This window comes from Pelobates fuscus, chromosome 10 (genome assembly GCF_036172605.1).
Source record: "Pelobates fuscus isolate aPelFus1 chromosome 10, aPelFus1.pri, whole genome shotgun sequence".
In the NCBI taxonomy this organism is placed as follows: domain Eukaryota; kingdom Metazoa; phylum Chordata; class Amphibia; order Anura; family Pelobatidae; genus Pelobates; species Pelobates fuscus.
The window spans coordinates 142,646,631-142,670,764 of NC_086326.1; the positions used below are offsets into that span (position 1 = coordinate 142,646,631).

At 45.1% G+C, this 24,134-nt stretch overlaps 1 protein-coding gene across 1 annotated transcript; it reads left to right on the top strand.

Annotated features, from left to right (window-relative positions):
- Positions 1-428: 428 nt before the first annotated feature.
- Positions 429-22,408, top strand: LOC134574833 (zinc finger protein 345-like). The gene is made up of 5 exons (XM_063433894.1): positions 429-488; positions 9,565-9,655; positions 19,548-19,736; positions 19,817-19,940; positions 20,080-22,408. Exons 2-5 carry the CDS (start codon positions 9,578-9,580, stop codon positions 21,909-21,911), a joined length of 2,223 nt encoding a protein of 740 aa, XP_063289964.1. The 5' UTR covers positions 429-488; positions 9,565-9,577; the 3' UTR covers positions 21,912-22,408.
- The last annotated feature ends 1,726 nt before the right edge of the window (positions 22,409-24,134 follow it).

The following is a 24,134-nucleotide window of genomic DNA, read 5'->3' on the forward strand; positions in this document are numbered from 1 at the left end:
AGAAAAGTTGTAAAATGTTTCACAGTATTAATAATTAACAATATCCACTTTGTAAAAAGCTATTTCTATTGGGAAGAGATTGAAGTTCTAAATATAAAACACAGGAGGAGAAGTAATCAATAATAAACCCAGTGGAATGCTGGGTAATATAATAAAGTTTATTGATAAAATAAAATGTCTGCCCCCAGGCTCCTGGTTTGGAGACACATTATGTTTCAGGCTATAAATGGGATTTTCCTGCTACTGACAGAGAGCATTGCCCTCCATACATGATATGAGCTGTAACCAGCTTTATTGACAGTTACACTCCATCTCCCAGCAACACGCTGCTTCCGTTTCCGGTCTAGAACACAAGGAACAAACGGAAACTACAACTCCCGACAGTCTTTGCACCTCCGTGGGACGTAAACAGGAAGCTGTCGGCAGCTGGCAATTACAGTGTTTTCAAACTCGGTCCACGCTAGTTTTCACTTCCGGTCTGGTTCCAGGTCAGTTTGTGTTTGATGTCAGAGCTCAGTGTTTGTATAATACACAATAATATAACATGGCTCTGACGTCATCATTGCATGACGTCACTGTGTCTAGATGGAATATATCCAGCTCTGTGCTTTATTGGGTCATAAGATCTCAGTCTGCCATGATTTACTCACTGTCAGTCAATCAGTGGGAACAGATAGGAGATAAATATCTCTTTATTGTAAATATCTCCTTATTGTAAATATCTCTTTATTGTAAATATCTCCTTATTGTAAATATCTCTTTATTGTAAATATCTCCTTATTGTAAATATCTCCTTATTGTAAATATCTCCTTATTGTAAATATCTCCTTATTGTAAATATCTCTTTATTGTAAATATCTTCTTATTGTAAATATCTCTTTATTGTAAATATCTCCTTATTGTAAATATCTCCTTATTGTAAATATCTCCTTATTGTAAATAGCTCCTTATTGTAAATATCTCCTTATTGTAAATAGCTCCTTATTGTAAATAGCTCCTTATTGTAAGTTAAAATACGCAGTCTTTCTGTCAGTGTGTGCTGATTACTATGTGCAGTATTTCTCTGCTATTGTTTCTGCATTATTAGTGTCCATTTCATGCAACCTGGACAGTATTGGTAGACAGAGAATGCTGGGATAAACTGCTCACAGCCAATCATTACTGTCCAGGCTAGATTGAACTGACATTGGTAATGCAGGACTGTAAATCACTTGTATGAGTGAGAGAGAATGTTTATCTGTACAAGAGTGCGTTTGTTTATAAGAGAGAAGGTTTGTAAGTGAAAGGAAAAATCTGTATTTTAGAGAGAGTACGTGCATGTGTTTATTTATGTGTATGTGAGGGAGAATATCTCCTGTCTGCTGTTGGGCACTTTTATCCCATTCGTAGCAGGCTTCCTCTTAAACAAACCCGATTTCCTGGCACTATAGGCTCTTGGGGTGCCCCCCTCCCTCGGTGCTGAAGGAGTTAAAACCCCTTCTCTCCTATCATCCATGGGCCAAATTAGAGATAGAACCGAGAGATTAGAGTCGGGCCACTTGGCAACGAACCCGACTTTGTCAGATGCTCCATCTCTAGCAGCTGCTACGGCTATTTTACAGGGTAATGTAGCAGTCCCCATACCTCCAATTGATACTCTCATGATAACAGCAGCCCATATGGTACCACCTCAGATCCGCAAAGATATCCTGGAAGGTAAGGACCTATTGTTCTTATTGCTTCCCAGGATATCGTGGAGAATAAGATGTATGCTTATGGGGACTTATCTGTGGTTCTTCAAGGGAAACTCCAATGCCAGGAAAACAATCCGTTTTCCTGGCACTGCAGGTCCCCTCTCCCTCCCACCTCCCATCCCCGGTAGCTGAAGGGGTGAAAACCTCTTCAGGTCACTTACCTGAGACCCCGCCAATGTCCCTCGGCGGTGGTTTCTTCTCGCCGCTGCTCCTCCCAGTCATTACGTCGGCCGGTGGGCGAGACTGATCCCGCCCACCGGCCGGGGAGACCTAATGCGCATGCCCGGCAATGCCGCGCATGCGCATTGGAGCTCCCCATAGGAAACCATTGAAAATGCTTTCCTACAGAGAATTGAGCGAACGCTCTAGCACTATAGTGCCCTATAGTGGCTGTCTAGTAGACAGCTACTAGAGGTGGAGTTAACCCTGCAAGGTAATTATTGCAGTTTATAAGAAACTGCAATAATTACAGTTGCATAGTTAAGGGTAGTGGGAGTTGGCACCCAGACCACTTCAATGGGCAGAAGTGGTCTGGGTGCCTGGAGTGTCCCTTTAAGAATTCGACATGTATAGGCATAAGCTGGTGGACCTGGGGCACAAATACGGCGGATATGCCTTTTATGATTATCATAGGTCATTCTTGCCCAAAACAGCGCCAACTCTGGCCCAGTTTAATACGGTCAATAACTGGAGTAAACTGGATACAGAGTTGTTCTGTAGGCATTTCGCCGGCCTGAGGACCCCAGCCTGTGCTTTGTATTCTTCAACCTCCCACAGGTCAAATCTTCATCCTAATGACTCCTCAGTCTCGGGCCAACAACCCCCTGGTTTACCAGCCAGGTCTGAGAAAGTCATAAAAGATAAGCTTGGCAGACCAATTGTGTTCCTTGGGAAATCCCAAATATGTAACAATTTTAATGCGGGTGCTCGTGGGTTCAGTGCCTGTAGGTTATTACATATCTGTACACAATGTTTCAAAGCACATTCTAAGACAATGTGCCCCAATAAACTACATCCCAAACCGTATTTCACAACTGTTAATGTTATTAAGTTGTCTCAACTGTTCGCGTCAAACTCCTCTCCATCAAACAGTACCAATCCAGGCCCTGAAGACCTTCACAGCCATACAGGCGGAAATCCGCAAATTCGTTTGGCGGTGCAAACCCCCGCATATAGCTCACTCCCAACTAACGGAATCATTAGCTGGTCCACAAAGATGAGAGACAAACCACACCCTGCCCTGGATCACGAAGGAAACGAGCAAACAAACCCAACTCTCAAACCCACTTGTTAAGGCCACACTCCAACTTTGGCACCAGAACGGGACTAAATACTATTTCACGACCGGGCCAAACCGCAGGCTCCCCTTGAGGGGCAATCCATACTTTCCAGCGGGCGACCACAGCCCATTCCCAAGCCTGACAAGATCCTACGCATAGCCGATGTGATAACCCTGACATGCGTAATCCGCCCACTTACTGAGCTCTTCCCAGAACAACAACACACATTCCTACACACAATCGCAAAGGAACAAATAGCACACTACGTCTGCTCAATACCACAAAAACCCAGCATACTCTGGGACCGCACTGATTTCGAATCCCTCTGCCTGCAAGACACACCTCCACCAAGGCCATCTCCCAGATCTACACCTCACTGGTGACAAGCCGCTATCTCTTAGGGGGGACATCGCCAGCAGGGGGGTGACAGGCAGGGGCGATGGCCGGGGGCTACACCCAAATCGTACCCCTCTTTCCCTCCTTCTCTTTTCTGTCTTCCACACCTATCCCTAACACTCGAATCCCACTCTTCCCTACCTGTGAACATAGACCACTAGACACAGGACAACCCCTGACAGACCAGACCGACCAACCCCATAGACCTAACCCCCACACCACATCCCACACACTAACACAAGACTGGATAATCCACAAGCAACACTAAACCAACCCAGAGACATGGCAAACACCCACACCACTTACACCCAGTCACCAGTCGGAATAACCACATAACGGCAACAGACAGACATGCTACTCAATGCTTCATGGAAGCTCAGACACACACTCAGACCGAAGACATTGACGACGAACTGAACCCCCAGACATGAATAAGATGAGCAACAAGCTATAATGGACCCGTGAAATGAGCACTAGCCTTAGGAACAATCCCCTGCGTGGGTCACCAGTTAAAAATGCCGGTCTCAACAACCTCAGAGATCACGCACAACATGCCTCTGCGAAGGCAAACCGCTATAGATATACCGACTCAATAAGCTATGTCACTTTTTAAGTATGCACCATGCATGGGTAAAAAGTTCCATATGTTGATCTCAATAAAAACTGATTTAACGCAAACTAATCTCCACAATTAGTGGAATTCTTGGTTTCAGGGTTTTCGGAACGGTTTCCACACTGGCATTTTGGCCTTACCTACTGGTATTATGGAATGTAAAAACTTGCAGTCAGCTATCAATGACCCAGGTTCAGTTTACACACTTTTACTACACAAATTGGATCAAGGGTTTATCCCCTTTCCCACCTCCCTTTGCTATTTGGCGGACAAATCCAATAGGTGTAGTCACATGGAAACACTCCTCCACCATCCCCAGTTTATTTCCATCCGAGGAATTCTCTCTACAATATGCCATGATAGACAATGCTGTCCAAGCTATCATATAAACCGGTGTTGGGGCATGGTTAAGTAAGACCGAAATGGTTAAGTCCTTCAAATTACTCCCAATTCATCCTTCTCTATGGCATCTCCATGGTGTTAATCCCTTAAGGACACATGACATGTGTGACATGTCATGATTCCCTTTTATTCCAGAAGTTTGGTCCTTAAGGGGTTAAGTGGAGAAACCAGTATTATTTTTTTCAATAGGCTGACGTTAGGTTCAAAAAGTAGCCCAAAAATTTCTGATACTTTTGCCGAGGCCTTATGCTGGTTACTTCTTAATTCATGTAGATGTCCATCAGTACTTCACTATTTAGACGATTTTCTCACCATAGAGTGCAATGATAATCCGCCACATAGTCTATAGGATGCCATACAGCTATTTGAGAGTTTGGGTGTCCCAGTTTCACCTTCCAAAACAGAAGGTCCTGACAACATAGTCCGTTTTTCTTGGCATTCAACTCGACTCAGTGGCTATGGAATCCAGCTTACCAAGGGATAAAAATTGAATGTATCCTAGCGGGAATTGATGATTACTTACTACTGGGTTCCTGTAGCCGTAAGAATTACAATCATTGCTCGGATCGTGTAATTTTGCGATGAGAATCATCCCTCAGGGCAGGTCATTCATTAAACAGCTTCTTTGTTTATTACCGTGTCTTCCCTCCAAAGACAGTAGGGTTCCTCTTGATTACCAGGCCACGGCAGATTTACGGATATGGCAGAAATTCCTATGTCAGTGGAATGGGAAATCTATGTTAATCCCTCCTATTTCGGACAATTCCCCAATGCTCTGGCCAGATGTAGCGGCTTCCACTGGCTTTGCCGCTATTTGTGGTGACCAATGGCTGTGGGGCTGTTGGCCTACCGAAACCGAATCATTTGGAGGCCTTTAATCTGACTTCAGCATTGTTTGAAATTTATCCTATTGTGGACGCAGCAGCGCCCTGGGACACTCCTGGTCTGGACAAACTGTACAATGCTTTTCTACAATCAGACGGCATGTCAAATCATTAATAAGGGTCGTTCCCCTTCTCTCATTATCATGAGGTTTGTTAGACGCTTAACTTGGTTAGTGTGACAAACTTCCCTTTTCCTGTGAGTTTGCCACAAGTTTTTGGAGGGGCTTGGTTGGCAGCCTCTTGCCTCAGGACTATGGCCCATGTATTAGACCTGGCTTCGGCACTTATGGCTTTGTTCATGCCTTTTCCCCTCTGCGGTTCGGTATATGGGGCTACTAAATGGATTCTACTTATGGTGTTCGTTTACCGAACAAACAACCGAGCAGTCGGACCACACACAAGTGGAGTGTGCAGCCCATTTACCCCCCGGGCTGGGAGTTAACAAGCGGTTAATTGACAAACGGCTGGGTGGTCGCCGTTCGTACAGTCGACCATTTGGCGGCAGCCATCTTGTTTAATCGAATACGGTCAGCAATGTTTTGCCGTTGAGTTCATGGAACTGAAATCGGACACTCGACAGCACGAACACCGCTGGGACTTCCACCTCCTTCTATGTTCAGCTAAATATGCATGAAGAAATAATCTACCGAACACACTTCAACCCTGACTGTGCACAAAGGGTCCCGTTCGACTATTTGAAGTGAACTTTTATCATTGGAATCAAAAAGAGACTTCCATTAAACTTTTGAACCCCCTGCTCTGATCTGGGTGATCTTTGGATATGTTGTTCACCCAGATCAGGTCTATCTCTTTTTGGGATATGTTATGTTTTGGGGTGTGAAAATTTGTTTTTTCTGCTTGGAGATAATGGAGTTACTTACAGGACTTTACTCCATTATCTCCCAAGCAGAGGGGAGGGATTGTGTGCTGTACATGGGCGTGCCACAGACTGTATGTTTGTTCTGATTGGTTTATGTCTTTTGTGTTCCTGTGCCTCATCAGATCCGGGGGTGTTCCTCTGGCCTGGAGAATTGTATAAAAGTCAACCTGAACCATTAAAGCTCAGATCACCTTGCACCTTCTTGAAGTTTCAGCTCATGTTTGCGGGATTGGACAACTACACTCTGGGGAATTGCTATAATCACTATACTCCCCTGAGTATAATCACTAAGCTCTTGTAAGAGCTTATTCCTGCTTCGCTCTCTGGACGAAGAGAGGTCTACCCACTGGAAGCTGGATCCTGGTCATAAGTCCGAGGTGGGTAGGAGACAGCAAGACCCCAACCAAGCTGCGGCAGTTCGTGGGGTTTGCATTAGTTATGGTGTTCCAGCGCAGTGCTTATGGTACTCGTCAGTACTAGGAAGCAGCGATTGACGGAGGTACCCGGTCGGGGTGCAGTCGGTCCGTCACATTTAGCAGCAACTCAACATTTCTTTATCTTGTGTACACAGTTCCGGTATTCACAACACGGCAGCGGACCATTTGTCTCGCTTCCATTTTCAGGAATTCCTCCAACTGTACCCCTGTGCCTCTCGAAACGTTGGTGTTACGGTTGCCTCCAGGCTGGCTGGAAGTTGGACCGTAGAAAAGGATGCTCCTAGCGCTCACCAAAGGACCATCAGCACCGTAGACACCATAACTACTGCGTAAACACCAGAAGTACTGCAGACTCCACAAACCACCGCTGCTGGGCTGGTATCTCGCCGTCTGCTCTGCGCCCTGGACCTACGACCAGGCTCCAGGTTCCAGTAGGTGAACCTCTTCCTTCTGCAAAGCGAAGCAGGATCAGGAACAAGAGCTCATAAGGGAGTATGAAGAGCATAGCAATCCCTGTAGTAATTATAGCTGTCCCCTACAAACATGAGTCAAGGCTGCAAGTTAGAGGGTCAAGTCATTCTGTTTTATTGGCACCAAAAGAACCTTCTTTTATGCAGGTTTCCCTTAGATAGGACCATCCACAGGGCGTTACAAAACAACCAATCACACACGTACATATCCAAAAACACTACCAGCAATTACACACAAAATTCTCCCCTCTGCCTGTGATATAATTATGTTACACAATGCTTAACATAATTATCACAGACAGTAAAAATACAGTTTTTTACACATACACTGTAACTTTAAAACCATACATCCAATCTTCACAATTACATATTATTAATCAGCACACTTTAAACATAAACACTCTCAAAAATCAGCCAAATCCTTCCAGTGGATAAAAAGATAGACGGAAGTCCTTTATGACCAAGCACATTTTCCTGCCCAAAACAGTTCCATAGATTTGGGCTGTGCGGTCGGTCAATTTCATGTAGAAAAACAACTAAGTCCTATTCGAACGGGCGTTCGAATCTTCGAACGGGACTTAGTCTCTGCAGCTGAAAATTCAGTATGGGAGAAGGTAAGGATAAGCGGTGTTCGCGGAAATGTGTAGCCGATTTTAGTTCCATGAATCACACCGCTGACCTCGTTCGAATGAGCAAAGATGGCCGCCGCCACGTGTTCGTTTGCACGAACTGCGGCCACCCAGCGGTCGGCAATTAACCTGCAGTAACCTCACAGCCTGGTTGTTAAATTGCCTGCACACTTCCACTTCTGGGTGGTCCGCCTGTGTGGTACGTGGTTCAGTAAGCCCCATTTACTGAACCAAGTGGGAGCCAGGGACAAGTTATTTTACAGGTCTGGGGACATAGTCTTAAAGGGGCATTGTTCACCAAAGTCACAATATGTCCCCAGACAGTTCTTAATGGGCCATACACACCCAATAAAAGTCCATAAGTTTTCAGGGGCACAATCTCCCAGGGGCCATAGTCATGTGGAAGTAGACTGGCAAGTAGGCTTCTCCACAACCCAGGGAAGCAGGGCAATTTTTCATTTAAAGGGCCAGTGACAAATGTCAGTTTGTAACAGTTGGGGTTTCATTTCTCCTGCTCTTGGTCAGTATACTTTTTTAAAAGGGTTTTTGCAGTTAGCACTTTACTTACTGGTTTAGCACTGTATTGTGCACTTTCTCTCAGCTATAATGACATCTTGGTGTATTTTCTATGCATGAATAAATACTATTTTTATGTGCAAATCTGTGGTGTGCCTTGGGATCATTTCTTATTTTTTATTACATGTATATATCTGGTATGGGGACAGATTCTTTTCCTTTAAGAGCACCCTGTACCTTATAAACCACACACTTATTACCAATTTTCAGTAGAGCTTTTCCTGTAATTTTATGTTTGAATGTTGACATTACAGCCTAGGAATACCTCCACTGGCCACTACTCATTTGGCTTCTAGAGGTGCTTCCTGCTGCACAGTGTGACTGATATTCTATTCATGGAGTCACTGAACTTTCCTCATAGATAGAGATGTATTAATTCAAAGCATGTCTATTAGGAGATGCTGATTGACCAGGGCTATGTTTGGCTTGTGCTGGCTCTGCCCCTGATTTGCCTACTTGACAGACTCAGCCAATCCAATGCTTTCCTATGGGAAAACTTTGTGATTGGCTTTGAATAACACTCCTGATGATGTCAGCCAAGCAGAGAGATCAGGGGCAGAGCCAGCAGCAGCAGACTGGAATAAAAAGATTTTACTATATTAACGGGGGCTAGATGGTATTTTTAACACTATAGGGTAAGGAATACATGTTTGTTCCTTTAATTGAGCATATCTCATTTAACATTTCTTCTTATTTAGTGCTCTTTACTTACTTAGGTCTCCAAAAGCAAAGTATAAGCCATTGGAACATCATGTATTCTATTAACTGCATAAAACATTAAAAATTGTTTCATCAAACTTGTCTGATATAACAGTATATATTGTATAAAACATTTAAGATGGCATGCAATATGAATATGATTTAGGTTAAAGCCTGACTAGATTCAAAATGCCCAGCAGTGCTGTCATAGTTTATTAAAAGGACATATTTAAATACATATGGTTTGAATATAGAACCCTTTTCCAGTTTACGATGACCACATTATGGATAAAAGGGACAGTCTAATTACCATTGTGGTGGTTTAGTGCCATGAGACCGCTGGCACCAATTTATAATAAGACTGAGACCATGGAACCCAGGTAATTATCAGTCTATTCAAAACCAGTTTGACTATTTAAAGTGGGATGTCCCCAGGGTACTCATCACACCATAACCTCTATACTGCCCAGTAGTCTTATGGTGCCTAGACTACACCTTTAATTTAACTGTGGAATCTTCACAAATGTATAATATTTATATATGTACTTTAATTCTTCTTTGTCAGAACATTGGAGTTGATGAACATGGACTGGACTCAGATTGCTAAGAAGATCTTGGATCTCACCGTGGAAATCATCTGTTTGCTTACTGGAGAGGTGAGAAATTGTAGAACTTCACACTAACAAGATATTGTCACGATTCGGGGAACCCAGCACGCTAACACACACACACACACACACACAGAAAAGGTGCAGTATCGGACCTTAGAGTGGCCGGGCTAAGCACACAAAGAATAGTCAGGAGACAAGCCGAGTAAGGGGAACCAGAAGACAGAATAACGAGAAACAAGCCGAGGTCAAAGGGTAGGAGAAAGTCACAAAGTCAGTTTAACAAGCCAGAGAGTACGTAACCAGAAACACAAGTTCAGTAGCAATAGTAGTAAGCAAAGACCACAACAGGGCACTGAGAGACAGGAAAGGTAAGTATTTAAACCATTAGATTAATTCTGATTGGATAATTTCCAATCAGAATTAGTAATCACATGTGGGAGATATGTATACCTCCCACTGTGATTGAGGCACTGTGCTTTTAATGCCGGGTCAGGTGGCTGACCGCGGCGTGTACAAGAGTGGGCGGTCCCCCAGCGTTCAGCGTCATGCATGCTGCCGCTGGGGGACAGAGAGGAGGACGCGGGCGGCATCCGAGGCTGGGAGGATGCCGCCCAGCGAGCGTATGCCGGGAAAGAACCCGCGGACGGCTGGAGGGTGAGTGCCGCGAGCGGACTGCAGCCTCCCCTCGCAGCCGTCCGCGGGATCCTGACAGATATATTCTAAAACAAACATTATCATATCCATGGCAACAGGTTATTCAAGATAACCCAGCACATTTTGTCTCCCTAGAATGGAAAGGTGTATTCTGAGTTCTAGGATTCCTAGCTCAAACCAACTTCAATGATCAGAATGGAACTGGCTGCCTGTTTGTTCCTCAGTTACAGAGACATCTTTAACCACTCTAGTACTCCCGTGTATTTATAAATATCTTACATTTCAGGGGCGTGGTCTGACCGTCGATGAGACTGGACGTGTCTCACTGAGGCTCCCGACTAACGCGCCCTAAAAGCCTACAAAAGCGACCTTTTTTGGTAATTATTTGCCCCACCGAGGTCCCTAGTATGGAGAAGAGACTCTCCAAAAAGCAACCTAAGCGGGGAGCGGACTCCGGAGGCTCCGTCCTAGACCTTATGTCGGCGCAACGACCGACCCATCAGGGGACCCAAGATGGCGCTGGGGCGTCCCCGCAGGCTTCCCCTCGTGCGGAGAGAGAGTCTTCACCTGATGACCGGGAGGCTGTCCTGGCTAAGTTGGCGGAGGTGCGGTCCTTCCTGGCGGGGGAAATTGCTAAATCTACCGCAGTGCTCCAGGACGAGATCGGGGCCCTCGGGGAGTGTACCGCGCAGCTGGAGGACCGCGTAGAGGCCTCAACACAGGCCCATAACGCTGTGGTCGACCGAGTGAACCGAGTGTCGGCTCACATGGTGGAAATGGACCTTGCCCTCGAGGACATGGCTAATCGGTCCAGGAGGAACAATCTCCGTGTGAGGGGCCTGCCGGAGGGTACAGACGAGGATCTGCAAGGGACTCTACTCACCATCTTGAAGCCCCTGCTCCCACAAGTCCCGGAGGAACGATGGCACATGGAGAGAGCTCACAGGGCCCTGAGGGGTCCGAGGCCCGACGCCAGCTCCCCACGGGACGTCATCATCCGCTTCCTCCACTATAGCACCAAGGAGGCTCTCATGAAAAAGAGCCGGGAGGGCCCCATCAGGTTTGCCGGGAAGATTATATCCCTCTATCACGGCCTGGCTCCGTCTACGTTGCAGAGGAGGAGGGACTGGCGCCCCATCACGGAAGCCCTGCGGAGTGCCGGCATTAAGTATGCGTGGGGTTTCACCTTTAAATTGATGGTGTTTCGGGGAGACCGGGCGCACATCCTGACTCCAGGAGGGGATCCTCACCGACTGCTGAGTGGCCTTGGCGTACAACCACCTCCGGATCTTCCCAGTGTGGCGATGTTCCCGGATGACCTTCCCCAGCTGCAATCGGAGTGGAGAGGAGCGGGATCGAGAGCGCACCGATAGCTCATGCGGATGGGTATCGTGTTTCATCTGGGGTCTTTCTTACCCTTCCTCTCTCCCCCGGTGGGTCCTGGCCCCGAGGGTGGGTGTCCTGTCCCTTATTTTGGGTGGGGGGATTCGGTTTGGGGCCCCTTTTCCCGGCATCGGTCGTGGTATTTTCCCTGTCCCCCCCCCCATTGGTCTCCACCAGATGGCCCTTTCCTGTGGGCCCTGATGGGGGGCCTGCCATTGAGATCGGGGCCTAGCCTCCCCTTTTCCCGGGGAGTGAGGGCGGTGGGGGTCACCCGCATCGGGCCGCAGCTGTTGGTGGCTTACCACAGGCCGCATGGGTGCCGCTTGGGCCGCTATCTTGTTGGATTGGGTGGGTTAGGGTTTTGTTGTTCTATCCTACCCCCTCCCTGCGGTGCAAGCTGCTGGAGCGTCCTGGCCTGGAGGTCGGACCCCGAGCACGGGTTGAATGCGAGGGACTACTCCAGGACGCTTTCACAGGTCTTAATGACTATGCTGTTATGTTGGTTCTGCATTTATTTTCTCCCCGTATCGCAGGTTTTTTGGTACCCTGGGGGGTTGTTTTGTACTTGAACTGTGGTAATGGGGTCCTTACGTGCTCCTAAGTGGTGGGAGGGGGGCGGGGGCCGGCAAAGCCACTGTGCATAGTTGCATTTTCTTTCCTCACTTTGAATATATAAAAAATAAAAATGTATTATTATTACTGAAAATAAATTAAAATAGAATAAGGAAAAGGGGGGCATCACTCTAACAAAATAGAAGGGGGAGGGGGTTAAAAAAAAAATTAAAAAAAATAATATAAAAATGAAAGAGCATTACTTTCAATGGAATATGTTAAAAACCAAAGAACCACGTAAGCTAATCCTTGAACGAAAAGCGCAAACTTTTTGGGCAACGGATAACAGAGAAATAGCAAACATAGATTATATTAGAGATTGCACTTCCACAATGGCTCGCTCACTGGGGGGGACAGTTTACTGCCCTGATAAGGTTATTGTTTTCGCCTCACTAGTTAACAGCTCGGTAGCAGGTTGGCAGCGCAACACCAATAGGGGTTTGGTATATAACAAGGTTACTCTGGTGGTGTGGAGGGAGGGACATACCGCGGTATTTGTATTTAGGGGAGGGGGGGTTTCACTTGGAAGAGGCATAGGCGAAGTTGAAATCAAACTATGGTAGGGGGGAGTAGTGTGATAAGTGGGGAACCACTACGAGTCTGATGGGCATATACTTCATAGTCGGAAAGTAGTGACGTTAAGCTGGTCCACCTTTCCCTGTGCGTCAGGGGGATCAGCCGATAGTTGGCGGCCTCGCCCAGCCCAGGTAGCTACCTTTAACTGGTGGGGGGGTCAGAGTGGGTTACAGATTACTGGTTACAATGATACATGAGCTGTCTCACTTCGAGAACTTAGGTGCCATGGTTGATGTCACTGTCTTGTTCCCCCCCCCCCCCGGGAGTATCAGAGGATGGCCACTGCTCAATTGGCATGGCCTACCCGAGCCATTAGGCCATTTCTGTTAGGAGAGGGACCCGGGGACGGCTTCGTTCAATTTAGGGGCCGGACTACGTGACACTTTGCACATGGTTATAGTTTTTTCGATTAAATTGCCCGGGCTGCCGATGTTGCGGTTATTTGAATTTTCACTCCACCCGTCGCCTCGGCAGCCCTCATAGCCTCCTAGCCTCCTTGCCTAGGGCCTTGGCACCTCTGACGCCCCCAGGCCCGTACGCTCCCTATTATGTACCTATGCGGTAGTTTTCATTGTAATACGCTTTTAAACCTGTGGGTGGTGGGGGCCGTTATACAACGGGAGGGTCGCATCGGGAGGGTGGACGGTTTCTGGTAGGGGTGGGTTCCGTATGTTTACTGGGGTCTCTCTGTCTCAATTGTTTGGTAATAGGAGGGGGCGGGGCACGGGTTATAGTTTCGTGTGTTGATTTTATGTTTAGATGGATTTCCTACTCTGCCTATCGGCCTCTATTCTCTGGTGGGAGTTTTGAGTAGTTAGGGGCTGCGCGGTGCAGGTTCCAATGGATTACACCTTGGGACTGTGGTTGTTTATGCAGCTTACCGGTGCCTGGGAGGCTGCTACCTGCTCCTTCAGGATCCCTGGGCATCCGTTCTCAGGTTATCCTGCAGAGACCACCGCAGTTATGAGTAGAGTAGTTAGGGTCTGGAAGGGCTGTGGGGATGATAGTTAAATGATTCTTAGGGTCACATTATATTGTAGAGGGCGTGTGGGAGGTGTGGCTTTGGGTTTTCTCAGTTCCCTCCACACGTTGATCGTGGTCGGGAAGTGGGCGCACGCCACCCACTACTTTCTGGCGATTCGTAAGACCAGAATCTTCGCTGTACTGGACGGTACGTTCATGCCGTCTATGTCTTTCTTTTCTTGCTTTTCTTTCCGTTTCTCCCCACTTTACCCTTTTGTTCTCTTTCCTTCGGGGGCGGCCGAGAGGTCGACGCTAGGGGGCAGTCGCTTCCCCCAATTGTCTCATTGCATTACACCCCGGGGCGGGTTGGTCTTCGCAGTATCCGACAGGCTTAGATATGGAGATTAAACTTACCACTTTGAATGTTAAGGGCCTTAACGCTCCTAAGAAGAGACGTCTTATGTTCAGGGCCTTGAAAAGGATGAAAGCCGAAATACTGCGGGACCATGCTTACCCAACCTCTTTTGAAGCTAGAGCTTACCGTAAACGGAATGGGGTGGCTATAGTTATTGGACATACCTGCCCTTTTCAGATGTATGCCCAAGATGCCGACCCGGAGGGTCGATACATCATAGTATCGGGAACGCTACATTCGCATACCATCCATTTAATTAATGTTTACGCCCCGAATCAACCGGACGCCAGATTCTGGAATGCGCTGCGAGACAGGATCGCGGCATTGCCGCATGGCATGGTCCTCATGGGGGGAGACTTTAATGCAGCCCCGTGCCCGGCGGTTGACAGGAGCTCGAGGGATGGGGGCCCGAGGTCGCAGGGAGGGGGGGGGGCAGGACCGATTACTAAAGACATTTATTGCAGACACGGGTTTGGTCGATATCTGGAGGGCCCACCATCCGACGGAACGCGACTATACGTTTTACTCTGCCCCTCATGGAACCTACTCCAGGATAGATTTCTTCCTGGTCAATGCAACAGGCTTGTCCAGGATTGTCAGCTCGGCGGTTGGTAGTATCTCCTGGTCAGACCATGCGGACGTCTCTATTGTTTTGGGTAATTTATGTCTGGCGAGTCCGTGGACATGGAGACTGAACGCGTCGCTGTTACGGGATACGACAATAACTGATAACATTAGGGAGGCTATAACTGCTTACTTTGCCGAAAATTCACTCCGGACGTGACCATTAGCACAGTATGGGCTGCTCATAAAGCGGTGATACGTGGGGACCTGATTAAATTGGCTTCACGCAACAAGAAATTGAAGCACAGCCAATTGGAAATGTTAATGAAACGATTGCGGAATTTGGAGCAGAAGCACCAAGCAGCCCCGGACGATGAATTACTCGACCGCCTACAGCCCGTTCGGAGGGAGGTCCGCACTCTTTTGTTGGATGACACGGCCCGGGCCATGACGTGGTCCAAACATATGTATTTTGATAAGGCCAACAAAATGGATACGCTGTTGGCCAGGGCGTTACGTCCCAGGCCGAATAGGCCTCACATCACGGCAATCAGACACCCCGATGGCTCGATAAAAACTAGGCCGACGGATATCGCGCAGGTCTTTGAGGATTTCTATAAAAACCTGTACAACCACACACCAGACGGACAGGCCCGGGAGGGACAAGAGGAGAACGACGTTTTGCGATACTTGGATGGTTTGGGCTTGAACAAACTGTCGGAGGAAACAGCAGAAAGCCTGGCGGCGGAGATCAGTGAAGAAGAGGTCGGTAGGGCCATCTCTAATTTAAAGGGTAACAAAGCACCAGGCCCGGATGGATTTGACGGGATGTACTACAAGAATTTTAGAGAGGAGCTCACACCCCACCTGGTGGCACTCTTCAACTATCTGAGGCAAGGGGGACGACTGGGCCCAGAGATGGCCTTAGCTACAATCGTACTGTTGCCCAAGCCAGATAGGGACCAGCTCTGCCCTGAGAACTATAGGCCCATATCGTTGATTAACCACGACCTGAAGATTCTGGCTAAGATACTGGCGGCTCGGCTGAACCCTATTCTGCCCTCGCTTATCCACGCAGACCAAGTCGGGTTCATACAGGGGCGACAACTATTCGAGAACACCAGACGGAATGTGGATCTCATATGGAACCAAGCTACGACTGGAACACCATCCTTAGTGATCTCCATCGACGTGGAGAAGGCTTTCGATAGGGTTCGGTGGCAATTTTTGTTCTCAGTGCTAAAACACCTTGGCATTCCGGAAAGCTTCATCCAAGTCACGAGGGCGATGTATCACGATGTGAAGGCGCAGATACGGATTGCAGGGGCTCCGATGACCCCCTTCGAACTACATAATGGAACCAGACAGGGTTGCCCTCTCTCCCCACTCCTCTTCGTAATGGCCATGGAACCTCTTCTACAGGCGATCCGTAGGCATCTGGACATACAGGGGGTGAAGGTTGGTGGGGAGGAATTCACAGTCTCTGCCTATGCGGACGATGTCCTCCTTACCGTCACGAACCCGATGGCATCGATGCCCATCTTAAGGGCAATTTGCCCGGCTATCCTTAACTCCCTGCGAGTATGGGATGCGAACTGTGTCAAATTTGGTCTGGCTTCATCTCCATCCCCTATGGCTCCGATCCTTCGAAACAGAGAGTTCCCACCTGGCATGGCTCCTAGGGACTTCCGTAACATTGAACGGGCGGGGCTGCAACGTATTTACCAACTGTATAGAAATGGGGAAATTATACCGTTTGAGGACCTCCAGCAACATAACCATATGACACCTGCAGATTTTTTCAGATACGTTCAGATCAGGGACTTCGCCAGAAAGCCCAGCATTAAAGCAGCGGCACAGGGACAGTTCACTTTCTTTGAGAGGCTGTGTAGGGATGATTCTGCCCCTAAAGGTATGATAACACTCCTATATGCCCATATTAGCTCCGAAACCAAGGAATGGGGTAAGTTGCAGTATACAGATAGATGGGAATCGGATTTGGGAGAGGAACTGGAAGGGATTGAGTGGCAGGAAATATGGGAGGCGACCAAGAGTGCTTCCATATGCGTCACACAACAGGAACAGGCATGGAAAACCTTACTCAGGTGGTATACTACTCCAGTAACCTTATATCACATGCGTAAGATAGATTCGGACGATTGCTGGAGAGGCTGCGGATCGCGAGGCACTTACCTCCATATGTGGTGGGACTGCCCGAAAATCCGAGGATTTTGGAAATCTGTCGAAGGTCTTCTGACGCAGACGTTCAGGAGATCCCTGGCATTAGACCCATGGATCTACCTGTTAAACAGAACTATTGAAGGATGGACGAGGAGGGAGCAGAAACTAGTGCGGGTGATCACCTTAAGCGCGCGCAGGACGGTAGCAGCGGCGTGGCTCTCTCCTGAGGGCCCGGAGTTCAGGGGAGTGCTCTCTAGAGTGAGGGAGGGAAGAATTATGGAAGACCTGACAGCAAGAATAAGGGGAACGATAGCTAATTTCCAGAGGGTCTGGGAACCATGGGATACGAGCATAGTGGGTTCCGGTAGAGGCTGAGGAGCCGGGTATATGGTCTGGTCGGCATATTGGCACTGAGCAGGGTGGTCCCGAGTGGTATTAAGTTCGCCTCGTCCGCCCCTTCCCCCTCCCCCCTACCTTCACCTTCCCCCCTGCTTATCTTGCCTATCTTCTTGCACCCAGTCTGTCTTTCCCCCGCTCCCTCTTTCCCTGCATTGTCTATCTTCTTTTCAGTCATACTTGCTATGACCCCGGTTTCCGGGGAGCTAATGCACTGACATTCAGGTGAATTGGAGGTCTCCGGTTCTTCTTTCTTATATTTTCCTTGGTTTTCTTTATTTTCTCTCTAATTATTCCCTTACTTCATCAGGCCTGATCATATTGGAGAAAATTGGGGGAGCCTTAATTTAAAGCTTGTGGTGTAAGAGTTTGGGCCCCCTCTTAGGTCTTACGGCCTGGTCATAAAAAACAAAATCCTCGATAGGAGGCATATGTTCCAGATTCTAGGAAGTGGCTTGTTATAGGGGCCGATGGCATGTAGTATGAATGCACAACTGTTTCTCGGTAGGTGGACTCATGCGCAAGCCTCATGGTTTTGTTTTTCTTGCCTTACTTATCATGGGCAACTATATAGTATAAAATTCCTAGGTGGGAGGCAAGTGATGCAGAATTTCTAGCGAGGCTTGGCAAGTAGGCCAATGTTAAATGTTGGGCTTACGAAACTGGACTCTTGCAATTTGGCTTCTGCGTAAGCCTCACAGCTGTCTTGCTCTCGCTATGCATATCGTGTGTTTAAGCTTAGAATTTTAAAGGAACATATAATCCACGCGGGGAGGCGAGTTCAGTAGAATTCCAGCTGAAGCATGTGATGATGGCTAATGTCTATTACTGTATCTACCTGACAGATTATTTGTATACCGGCTTCTGCGCAAGCCTACAAGTTGTACGGTTAATGCCTTACCTATCGTGTGCAAAAATAAAGAATTTAAAAAAAAATATATATATATCTTACATTTCCAACTGCTGTCTTACTTGCAAGGCCATACATGTTATTGCCACTGCAAGCCATTAAATACCCTCCATGCATTTTTCGCAGTAAAATTTAACTAAGCTGGCACGTTGCCTGTATTTGTCCACCAAATTAAATGAAAATAAACAATTAATACTGCCTATCCCTGACTTTTAGTTAGCCATTTGATTGTGCTAATATCGAGGAAGTGACAGTTGCTCAATAATAACTGCAATTTAATTATATTATACATCAAAATAAAACATTAATTTCATTTTGTTCAAGTCTTGATGAAATTTCATATGGGAGCAGAGATGTGAAATTCCCATCACCCGACACCTGGGACATGTAGCTCCTGGGCATTCTTTTTTTATTTTCAGTCTAGTGGCAGAGCTTCTACAAGGGAGCCCATGGTAGGAGTCAGGACCAGGGCTGAAAGTGTATTGTCTACACCTCTGATGTTCTAATACCACAACAATCCCCCCTCACAGTCCTTATGCACACTAATAATTCAGAGCGCAGCCTGTTCCTCCCAGTCTGCGCTCAGAGCACAGTGATCAGTAGGTGTGGTTATTATGGTCTACACCTGCTCCCCCACTGAACCACCAGGGAGTTTAACCTCTGATGGACCTCAAGGGATCGAACACTCATGCTATGCCACCAGGGAGTTTAACCCTCATTCAACCACCACAAATGATACACACAAACACTAAAGGGATAGGGGGGTGTGAAGTTTGAGACACGTAGGGTTATTTACTTAGCTAAGAATTTTGGCATTTAATTCCATTGGCAAAACTGGTAAAACCTTTTTTTTTTTTTTTTTTTTAAAAGCCCTGACTGTAGCTGAGTTAGAAAATCTTTTCAGGCCATCTGTTTTAGCATCAATTTTTACTTTGAATATAATTTGGGAAATTATCCTGTAAATATCCAGAACTCTGGGGATCCAATGTTTCTAACTGAAATTATTTTGTGTTGGGTTGAGTAGATTGGGCTACTGCCTTAGATTCCCTTGCATAAGCCCATATTTTTGTAATTTTCACACCCCTGTGGAGGCATTTGGCAATGGGAGGTCAGAAGTAGATTTGTTTAATCAACAGTGAAAAAAAATGTGTAAATTAGATTCTAGGGTTCCACAGACAAGAGGAGAACAGCCTTGCAGGAAATCACAGGATGAAACCCTCAGAGTTTAAATACTTGTGTCCCGGGATTGAAACCTCTGTATTTAACTTATGCTTATTATTTAGGACCAGGTGGTTGCGAAAAAGTTTTGTGAGTGTGTTGATCACAACCACCCTCACCGTGTAACAGAAGGATCGTGTAAAATCGAGAGCCTCAGTGTAGTGACTCCACGTTCCTTGCTGATACATGAGAGAGAGAATGAGAAGAAGATCCTGGTACTGACCAATGAGATCATCCACCTTCTGACTGGAGAGGTAAGGCTGTTGGGAACAGAACGTTATACATTAAAATAAGGGATGTGTCTGGATGGTAACTGTATCATTGTGTGTGTCAGGTTCCTATAAGGTGTGAGGATGTCGCTGTCTATTTCTCCATGGAGGAGTGGGAGTATCTAGAAAGACACAAGGATCTCTACAAGGACGTAATGAAGGAGAATCACCAGACCCTCAGCTCACCGGGTAAGAGGATGCTAAACTTCTATAATCTTTGTGCATATCAGAGCTGATTTCCAAAAATGTACATGAACAATAAAGTCTGATTTACCTTTTCTTGCAATAATTTGTCTACTAATAATAAATAAAACATGTTCTCCTTTAGATAAACCTTTATCAGCTGAATATCATACTCCAGATTGTGTGCCCCGTTTTGGAAACAATGAGGAAAATGTAGCTGAACCCAAAAATGGACCACACTATCTGCGAACTAGCAAAATAAGAAAAAGACTCAAAAATAATATTCCGTACATAATGAAAGAGTGTCCATCATCAGACAGGGACGTTTACAAACAGACAGAATATCCATCTACTTATATTAAGAAGGAATCGGCATTACATGAAGAAGGAAATCTCACAGGGTTTGACATCCATGCATGCACAGATAATACACAGACAGAATATTCATCTATTCTTATTAAGGAGGAATCAGCCTCGTATGAAGAAGGGAATCGCCCAGGAGTCGATATTTATAAATCCAGTCACAATTCTACTCTTGCAGATAATGAAGATGATAGAACTTGTTCAAACATACATTCTATCAAGCCTTGTCTTGAATTAAATACACCATATTATATTGATGGTAATGCTACTCAGAGCAAAGACAACATAGAGGAAATATTCCTTTTTTCTGACTGTCCACAAGGCATCAGTAGTGACACGCAGGATGTTAAGCATCAGCCAAATCATACAGGTAAATACTTATTATCCACACCAGACCTTATGATACATGAAATGAATCACACAGGAGAAAATCTGATTTTATTTTCTCAATCTGGGTCAGATTTTATTCAGGTGTCAAATCTTGTCAAGCAGGAAATGGATTGGACTGAACAGAAACTATACGTATGCTCTGAATGTGGGAAATATATTACCCAGGCTGCAGAACTTGCGTCACATAAAATGGTTCATAATAAGGAAAGACCATACAAATGTACTGAATGTTCGAAGACTTTTAAAAAAAAGCCTCATCTTGTTAGTCATCGGAAGATTCACACAAGAGAAAAGCCATTTAAATGCACTGAATGTGGGAAATGTTTTACTTCGAATTCACAACTGATTTCACATAAATGGATTCATTCAGGCGAGAGACGATTCAAGTGTAATGAATGTGGCAAGTGTTTTATCCTAAAGCATCATCTTATTAGTCATCAAATGGTTCACAGTAAAGAAAAACCTTTTAAATGCACTGAATGTGGGAAATGTTTTACCCGGGCTACAAATCTTGCATCACATAAATTAATTCACACAGGAGAAAAACCATTTTCATGCTGTGAATGTGGACAACGGTTTAACGTAAAGCATGCTCTTAAAATGCACCACAGAGTTCACACAGGAGAGAAACCATACAGGTGCCTTGAATGTGGGAAAAGTTTTGCCCAATTAACAGGTCTTGTTGCACATAAAAGGACTCATACAGGAGAAAGGCCATTTAAATGCTCTGAATGTGGAAAAGGTTTTACCCGGGCCACAAATCTTGTATCACATAAAATGGTTCATAATAAGGAAAGACCATACAAATGTACTGAATGTTCGAAGACTTATAAAAAAAAGTCTCATCTTGTTAGTCATCGGAAGATTCACACAGGAGAAAAGCCATTTAAATGCACTGAATGTGGGAAATGTTTTACTTCGAATTCACAACTGATTTCACATGAATTGATTCATTCAGGCGAGAGACCATTTAAGTGTAATGAATGTGGCAAGTGTTTTATCCTAAAGCATCATCTAACTAATCATCAAATGGTTCACAGTAAAGAAAAACCTTTTAAATGCACTGAATGTGGGAAATGTTTTACCCGGGCTACAACTCTTGCATCACATAAATTAATTCACACAGGAGAAAAACCATTTTCATGCTGTGAATGTGGACAACGGTTTTACTCAAAGCATGCTCTTAAAATGCACCACAGAGTTCACACAGGAGAGAAACCATAAAGGTGCCTTGAATGTGGGGAAACTTTTACCCGATTAACAAGTCTTGAGTTACATAAAAAGATTCATACAAGATAGAGGCCATCTAAAAGCTCTGAATGTGGGAAATGTTTTACCCAGCCCACATCTGTGATTAGACATTATAGAATTCACAGATTATTAGAGCCGTTCTTCTGAACATGGAGAAAGCTTTGCAGGTACCTAGTCTAATATTAGACACTAAGGTACTAATATGGAGTAAAAGCCATTTGCATGTACAATGTGTAGAGCACAGTATTTGTACCCAATGTTTTGTTAGTTATACAATGAATAAGGTTTTGAAGAAAATAAAAAAGTTGGTATTGAATTAAGAGGAGTATGATGCTTTTTACAGCAATAAAACATGGCCTGCTTAAGGGGATACTGTAGTGCCAGGAATACTGTGCCTCGCGCATCCCCCCTTCCTGGTTATTTACTTACCTGATCCCAGCGCCAATGTCCCTCGATGCTGGGTTGAAGCTCCGCCCCCTCTTCCGTCCGCGACGAGCGGGGTTTAATGCACATGCATGGCAAATGCCGCATGCGCATTAGACCTCCCCATAGTAAAGCATTGAATCAATGCTTTCCTACGGGGAAAATCTGTCGCTGGAGGTCCTCATGCAGTGCCAGGAGTGCCCTTTAAAGGCACTCTTGCCACCAGAACCACTATAGGGTGCTCTTGTTGACATGTTTCTTTAAGGGTTTGAAACATTTATATCATACAACTTAAATTTTAACCCCTTAGTGACCAGACCGCTTTTCGATTTTCTTACCGTTTAGGACCAGGACTGTTTTTACATTTCTGCGGTGTTTGTGTTTAGCTGTAGTTTTCCCCTTACTCATTTACTGTACCCACACATATTATATACCATATTTCTCGCCATTAAATGGTCTTTCTAAAGATACCATTATTTTCATCATATCATATAATTTACTATAAAAGAAATTATAAAATGTGATGAAAAAAATTTAAAAAAACTTTGACCCTCAAAATCCGTTACTCATCTACAACCGTCATGCAAGTTACATTGTAACACTGATATCAGTCAGGAATCCCTGAATAACCCTTCACATGTATATAGTTTTTAAAAGAAGACCACCTAAGGTATTAAACTTGGGGTATATTGACTCTTTTCATGCAACCATTTTACAACCAATCTATGCCAAAATAAAAAATATATATATATAATTGGTGATTTTTTTGACACACATAGCAATATAAGAATATATGTACTAGAACTTTAAGGGTTACTGCCAAAGAACACCTTAATATGTGTTCAGCAACATCTCCTGAGTACAGTGATACCACCCAGGTATAGGTGTGTGTGATATAAAGTCAATACAGCTTTATAATAATATTTAGGACCCTTGGAAACAGTACCGTAATCTAATTCTACCCTTTGAGTTTGTGTAGGAACCCCACGTTATGAACTCTACCCCTCGCCCATCGGTCCACCAATAGCAGCTAGCAGTTATACGTTTTGTCCCAATACATTCCTAGATGTGCTTTCAACTTAAATGCTATCATATCCTTAAGTTAAATGATTAGATGTGATTTTTTTAGTTTATTCTTGATTTATTGCTTACTGTTTTAAATACTTCTCTGGGGATATACGCCCTTTGCACTAGTATTTATTACTGAATATTATAATGATATAATTTGATATAAGTATTCATTGGTATATGTTTCGTTGTATCTTTTATATATGTCTGTTTATGTTTTACAATTTGGTAGAAAATACAAATAAAAACTAAGATAAATAAAAATATATATATATATAAAAATTCCATTTAAACCTACTCTACACACTAATTCACCGGTTTTGGTAAAAACACATTTTATGATCCCTAAACACCACTATGCATATTCAAACTGTCCAGTCCTGTCTGTAATCACTCCATGCAGAGGGGGTTTATATACCCTCTGTGATTTGGTTATTCTCTTTTACCTTCCATAAGATCTTTGTGTTTCACCATGATACAGTATATTATAATAATGTTAGCCACTTGCTATCCACATTTGATGGACTGTTTTTATATGTGACTTTACTCATGAGACGTTGAATATATTTAAATTATTTTTTCTTATTTGCTCATTTTTTGTTTTTAACATTGGTTCAGGTCTTCATTTTAGATAACGTGAAATATTATGAATTACACGAGGCCCCACGCCCCACCCCCCCGGACCCCCTTTTTTTTTTTTTAAAC

Coding starts and splice junctions, on each gene's coding strand:
- LOC134574833 (XM_063433894.1), top strand. CDS start 9,578: ATGAACATGGACTGGACTCAGATTGCTAAGAAGATCTTGGATCTCACC. Junction 19,737..19,816: donor TCCACCTTCTGACTGGAGAG/GTAAGGCTGTTG, acceptor TGTGTGTGTCAG/GTTCCTATAAGGTGTGAGGA. Junction 19,941..20,079: donor CCAGACCCTCAGCTCACCGG/GTAAGAGGATGC, acceptor GTTCTCCTTTAG/ATAAACCTTTATCAGCTGAA.